The sequence below is a fragment of the Protobothrops mucrosquamatus genome, unplaced genomic scaffold, assembly GCF_001527695.2.
Source record: "Protobothrops mucrosquamatus isolate PMUCROS unplaced genomic scaffold, P.Mucros_1.0 scaffold48, whole genome shotgun sequence".
NCBI lineage: Eukaryota > Metazoa > Chordata > Lepidosauria > Squamata > Viperidae > Protobothrops > Protobothrops mucrosquamatus.
Genome location: NW_015386430.1, coordinates 1,070,358 through 1,077,441, shown reverse-complemented (window position 1 = coordinate 1,077,441; position 7,084 = coordinate 1,070,358). Strand labels below are relative to the sequence as shown.

Here is a 7,084-nt window from a genome sequence, read left to right as displayed (position 1 = left end):
AGATCAATGAGATAGTGCAGATATACACAGATCTAGACTCCAGGAGACGATGCGACATTCAGATTGAAAAGATTTGGAAGGAATCAAAAAAATGAAATCTGTTAATTGAATCAGAACTTTAAGGCCAAGGTAATGCAAGTAAATATTTCTATGTTCGTGTCTGTGTTTTCAAGTGGTGCTGTTGAGCATGCATGCAAGAGTTTAAAGATATAGAAAAAGTAAAGCCTGTGTTTTATCAATGCTATTATTTGATACTGCTTCTGTTTCACTGTTTTTTAAATGTTAATATACTTTCACCAATTATGTAATACTGTCAAAATGGCATGGATAATACTGAGAATTGATATTTTGATGGTGGGCTTAGTTTAGCTTAGTTTTTTAAAATTGAAAAACCTGCCTCTGAGTCAAGGTTTCTTCCGTAATTGTTTGTAAATTTGTAAATGTGTGTTTATCCATTAGACAAACCTGAAAGGCTCTTTAAAAAGTGACCTCAGGGGCAGAAATAAATGTAATGAAGAGCAAATGATTTTTCTCCCCCCTTTTTTCATTCCGGATTCAGAACACACGTGCACAATTTCAGTCAGAATCCTGAAACCATTCCTGTCAAATATTAGCTGGAGGGAAACGTCTGTTCCTTGAAGAACACAGATGCCACAGTAAAGTGTGAAAAGGCTTAGGTTTGCCTTGTTTTTTATTTTTATTTTAACTGAAAAAGGGGACGGGAACACCAAATACCTTTATTGTAGAATTGGGAAAAAAATGTTTAGGTTCTTTAGTCTATCATTTTAAAATAAAGAAATAACAAAAAAAATGTATTGCCAAATGCTTTCTGTGAATATACTTTTCCAGACCTACTTTACCAGAAAAATAATAATAATTCATGTATCACACATATTCATACTGATCATTAAAATTTGCCTCTTCACTTTAATTAAGTCACTGAATGATTCACTTGCTTTCTTTTACATTTTAATTCTTCCAATTAATTCAGATTTATTATGATGATTTGGAGAAAAATATGTGAAAAATATTGTAATATAAAAGTTGATGTTTTTCTATCAACAAAAAATATTTTAAGTTTTAAAATTATTGTATTATTTAATAGTCAAAATCATTGGATATTTTAAATGTATGCATTTTATCTTATTATTTTAAATGAAGTTCCCCCTTTAAAAAGGGGGAAGTAGTTCAGTTTTAAAAAGTGTTAAAAGTGTCATTGTTTTGTTCTGATTGTTACATTGCATTAGAATCTATACATTTGCATTAAATTAATTAGTAAAAATAGCAAATAATATTTTTAATTGTACTATGTATAATAAGGGGACATTGGAATATACAGAAGATTACCTGTGTGTGTGTGTGTGTGTGTGTGTGTGTGTGTGTGTAAACAGATACTCTAAAAACCTTCTATTGGCATTCTTTCAGGTAACATAAAATTATAACATCATGTTAACGTTACCGTTTGACGAATCTGTTGTAATGCAAGAGTCCCAGATCTGCAGAAACCTTTCAAGAGAAAATGAGGACCAAACGCAAATTAAAAAGCCAGAAATCTTTGTAAAACAGATTATGCACCAAGGAACAAGTTTTAAAAGATCTCCAGCAGAAGACACAGAAAAAGAGGAAGTAGAAGATGACCGAGAGGAAGAGGATGAAAATGGTTTGCCCAGGAGGAGAACTCTTCGGAAAAAAAAAATGACCAAGATGAGAATGGATAGGGTCAAGTTTAGGCGTCAGGAAGCGAATGCCAGGGAAAGAAATAGAATGCACGGCCTGAATGATGCACTGGATAATTTAAGGAAAGTGGTCCCTTGTTATTCCAAAACACAAAAGCTGTCTAAAATTGAAACTTTAAGGCTGGCAAAAAATTACATATGGGCTCTTTCAGAAATCTTACGAATTGGCAAGAGGCCTGATCTGCTGTCATTTGTCCAAAACTTGTGCAAAGGTCTCTCCCAGCCAACAACAAACTTGGTGGCAGGATGTCTACAGCTGAATGCCAGAAGTTTCTTAATGGGTCAGACAGGAGAAACGGCCCATCACACCAGATCTCCCTATTCTACTTTCTACCCACCCTATCATAGCCCAGAGCTGAACACTCCCCCAGGTCATGGAACGCTTGACAGTTCCAAGTCCATGAAACCCTACAATTATTGCAGCCCGTATGAATCCTTCTATGAAAGCACGTCTCCTGAGTGTTCCAGCCCACAGTTTGAAGGTCCCTTAAGTCCTCCCCCAATTAACTATAATGGGATATTCTCCCTCAAGCAAGAAGAAGGTTTGGACTATAGTAAAAACTACAATTATGGCATGCATTATTGTGCAGTGCCACCCAGGGCTCCCCTTGGGCAGAGTTCTGTATTCCGGTTGCCTACAGAGAGTCACTTCCCTTACGAATTGGCAAGAGGCCTACATCTGCGCAGCCAGTCACTCACCATGCAAGATGAATTAAATGCAGTTTTTCATAATTAATGAGGAAAGTGAAAATAAACAGTGGTCATTCACCTCTCTTCTAATTAAGATAAAGCAGATGCTTGTGCCCTGGTTAATTGATGCAACTCTATTAAAAATATGTTTGCTAGGTTCAAAAGTGTGTCAACTGTTGTGGGCCTTTTTTATTTCTATGTAGAATCAATAATAATAGATAATAAGAAGAATTTTACTGATTTATATTTAATCCAATTTGGATCCTGGTAAGCACTGTGAAATTTTGTCTTCACTGTTTTTTTAATAATAATTTTCTTTCTTTTCCACCACAGTTGCTTGATTTTGTCAAGCAGTGTGTTGGAATAAAAATGGTTGAGCTGATCAAAGTTACATCGTAGAAAGTCTGCAACTGTATTTCAATTGTACAGTCATTATATGAATGCATGCTGCTCAGATCTGATGAGTTTAAAATGATGTATTTATAAAATTAGAAATGATATATTATGCATTGGGGAAGAAGTAAATTTTTATTTTAAATTCTGGGAGGTTTTTGTTTAAAGAAAACTGTTGCAAGCATCATGAGATGGGAGACATGGTGCAGCAATATTTTAAGCTATGCAAAAAAAATCTAAGCAAAGTGCATCTAAATAAAATAAGGGGTAGTCACTATTTTTCAGTTGAAATCTGAAGGAATTGCTAGCAGGAGCTACTTATAATTCTTGGTTTTTTAGTTTTGCATCCATTTTAGTATAAAACTCACATAGCACTTATTTTGTATTATTCCGCCTTCACTTGTAGAGTTTGTATAATGGCATTTTTCTTTATTTTCTCTAAATGCAATTAAAATCTAAATGTTTTTGATCATGATATCAGTTATGACATACTAAAATCATATGGTCACATCAGTGGACTATTGTTGCCTTCTTTCTGTGGGATGGTTCTATTCATAAGCTAAAAATATTAATGTTTACTAATATAAATCAACTGTTAAGTCAGATCCTATGAAATAAATGAATCAAATCAGAGCATTTAAATCAGAGTCCTAAGGCTTGGCAATAAAAGTAAACTCTATAAAGCTGGCTGATAACTCCTTGTGGATGTAATTTTTCAAGGATTGCTCTTGTAATTCTTGCTACAAACTTGATTTGTACTAAGTATGGTAAATTACATACAGAGATACAGTGCATGATTAGGATTACAGCAGATTACAGTTTTAGAATTACAATAACTCAAGAGTTAATAAAGTCTTAATTCCTCATTGTGAAATTCAAATATTTTACAATTAATCAAAATATTTGGATCAGTCAAGATACATTTTTGTAATCTTAAAAATATAGCAACTAAGGCAATAGGCAAGTAAGGCAATGTATAGGCATATGGACCTACTAAGAAAGCCCTTTTCTATGTTGGGTATATAATGTGCCTCTGATGAAAGAGAAAGTTGGAAAAAGAACTTATGGCTTGGATAGGCTAATATGAGAAAAGGTGTTCCCTGATCTTTTTCAAACTGTTGAGGGCTTTAAGCTTCATTCAATGAAATAAGGACAAGAGGGTGGGAAAACCTAAATACTTTCCACACCTAACTTTTGAGTATTAGGTTACAAAAAAAAAAGATAAGCATTTATAAAAAGCAGGATGAGGACATGCTGTTGCATATGTTCCAGCACATGTGTTTAGATCTGAAATCAAAGGTTGTGGCACACCCTGCTTCCCATCATCAACACTTGCTTATTTTTAAGAATATTCTATTAATTTTCAAAGGAGATTTCACTTTCAGATAAAAGTGCTCCAGGTCAGTGCCTTTTATTTACTTTGATGGTATATTATTTTGTCTCAAAGCAGTAACAATTCCTATGCCACAGAAATGTTTACATAAACACCAGCTCTCAATTTTCAATATTTCACTGGGGTTACTTGAGAAGATAAACTGGGTATTATTGTTCGCACTGCTTGAATGTGTTTTCTGAAAAAGAATACTTAATACTACATTTCCATATAAAAGACTCATTTCCTTTCCTATATGTGTAGGGAAGGAAATTTTCTACAGGAATACAATCCAGGAAAAATCCTATATATTTCTGTTTGGTACTTTTTGGAATCAAAATTAGGAGATGAAATTATCTAACTTCTGAAAATGAAATACATAATTAGTCTGTGGCATCTTGTAAGGTGGCTCAATAATTACTGATGTACATAATAGTTACTAGTGGTCTTATTCTTCTTAAAAGAGCAGTTCTCACTGCTAGTAGTCATCAATTAAATATACTTCTAAAATTTGGTTCCATCATACATGTATACTATGTACTTTCTGCCTGGCATTTAATGTCTGAGCATGCCTACAGTGTAATTATACGGAAATCAATAGGACTTGTTAGCTATGATCTATTCACCCAATTGATTTCAATGAGTCAGTTCTGAACTTGATTACATCTGGATGGAATTCATTAAAAGTATTATTTCTGAGGTGATGAAAAGCATCTATCAGTAATGTAAGGGTAATCATTCCTTGATGTGCTCAACATATGGCAAAAATGAGTGCTAACAGGGACTTTAATGTGCAGCATATAATATTGAAAAGGTATTAATAACTATATCTTAAATTGAAGAAATATTGCATGGAACGTGGCTGAGAAGATCAGGAATAATACACACACACACACACACACATAGTCAATAGCTAGCATTGCTTGAGGAAAAAAGTATCAAATAAGAAGAACTAAAAGATGCTTTCCTTTTTAGGGGTGCCAACAATATAAATATATAAAAGGGGACAATCACATAGAATAAATTTCTCAGCCACTACTAATTAGCTATTGGTCCTCTAAGCAAGTAATGCACTGTAGTCCTATTGAGGCATTCAACTAAATACATGCAGGATTTCATGCTAGGTTGTGGACAAATCTGCATCCTGCTCTTCTTAGCTTTTACACATTCAGATAGGGAATAAAAAAGAGACATATTTTCATTCACCTGGCTCATATTGCTCAGCAAAATCCAAACTTGTATTAAAGAAGGTTCTCAGAACGTGCAGAAGTGGACCATATTAAAACTAATGCAAATATGCATACTCTTCCTGAATTCTGTTGGATATGTAGAGTTAGTTGCCATTATGTCAGGACAAAAAAAAATCAGTCAATCACTGCTCTTAAGGGCAAATTAAGTATGACATTAGTTATTTTAGTAAGCCTTGTGTGCAATGTAAATTAAACATCTATCATGAGAGGGGATGTGATGGGTTATTATTATGGTGGAAGCTTGAAGATACAATGTGGAATGGCATACAGCCCACTTGCAATAAGATGAAAGATGTAATTGAACCAATAACACCTCTCCTCAAAACTGTATATAACTATTCTAGTCCCTCCCCCAATCATATTTGAGGTAGGTTTGGTTCATAATCTTAAAAATGATTTTTCTCAATGCCTCAATTCTGTTCTCTTTCACACATCCCCAAAGTTTGCTATTTATTTAAAGTAATTTGGCATACAGAATATAAAGAGATGAATGGTCCATCCAACTTTGAGCCTCAATTATAGAAAATAAGAGCTTTTAAAGCATCCAGCTGACCATTTGCTTGGTCAAATATTCTTAGCATTGTCTAAAGAAATTACTTATTTGAACTATTTACAGGGCGGTGTTTCAGTGAGTTTCAAAGGTTGCTTTTTTTGCCTTTTTAAAAAATAATACATCTATTTAAAGGAACAATAACAAAAAGGAAACCACTCTTTCTCAGACTTTTTCTCCCTTCCAAGCTACATGCAGCCTGGCCCTGGCCAATCTTGCAATGTTGCTATAGGGGCATTATAATTGTGACTTGTCCCTGTGCTAATATCATCTTATATTTAAACAAAGAAAGGCTATTTCAGAAATAGCAAGAATCCAATGACTTGTGATTTAAGGGGTGATAACGATGCAAAATTCCTGCTTCTGCTAGTTTCCCATCTGATTAAGAAAAGGTATCGAAAAACGTGGTATTACAAGATGCCCCCAAGTATGGCTTTACAAATAACAGAAATTAGGAAAGCAACAGTGGATTAACATTAGAAAACACTTGAGAGTTCTTGATACATTTGTTCACCATTTTGTTTAACATTCAACATCTCCATCACACAGCTTCCCCTTTGAGATTTGTTGCAAAGCAATGGAAAAACATTTGCAAATGCGTGTATTTAAATAGAACATAAGAGAAAAAGAAAGATAAAAAGTTACTTATTTTTTCATGAATAGGGGAACAGATATTTTTTAGGGAGAGAACCAATTATTGGCCAACTTGAAATAATAATACAGATTGCCCTACAATTATCTAACCTTAGCTGTTATCCAGAAACAACAAGCATTGGCTGATTGATGGATTTTCTGTAATCTCTAGATTTCCAAATACATAGACATGTATATACTCATATAGGCATATTCAAATTAATCTGCAAATAGTCAAAGCAGGTTTGGTCTATCCCAGGCATATTTTAAACTTAGTTGAGAAGGTTAGGAGATGAAAAATGCAGATCATTTAAAAGGTCTCTGCTAAAATGAAGAAAACTTGGGGAAAACCCAAATCAGCTCGCATCTGTCCCATGAAGCTATTATGCAAGCCTAACTGGCAGATCATGGAGAACTTTTTTTAAAAAAAAAAATCCTGCTGTTTAATTCTATGATTGTG

General features: G+C 33.9%; 1 protein-coding gene across 1 annotated transcript; it reads left to right on the top strand.

Moving 5' to 3' along the window:
- The first annotated feature begins 1,446 nt into the window (after positions 1 to 1,446).
- Positions 1,447 to 2,472, top strand: NEUROD6 (neuronal differentiation 6). Its single transcript, XM_015811773.1, has one exon. The coding sequence runs from the start codon at positions 1,447 to 1,449 to the stop codon at positions 2,470 to 2,472; it is 1,026 nt and encodes a 341-aa protein (XP_015667259.1).
- The last annotated feature ends 4,612 nt before the right edge of the window (positions 2,473 to 7,084 follow it).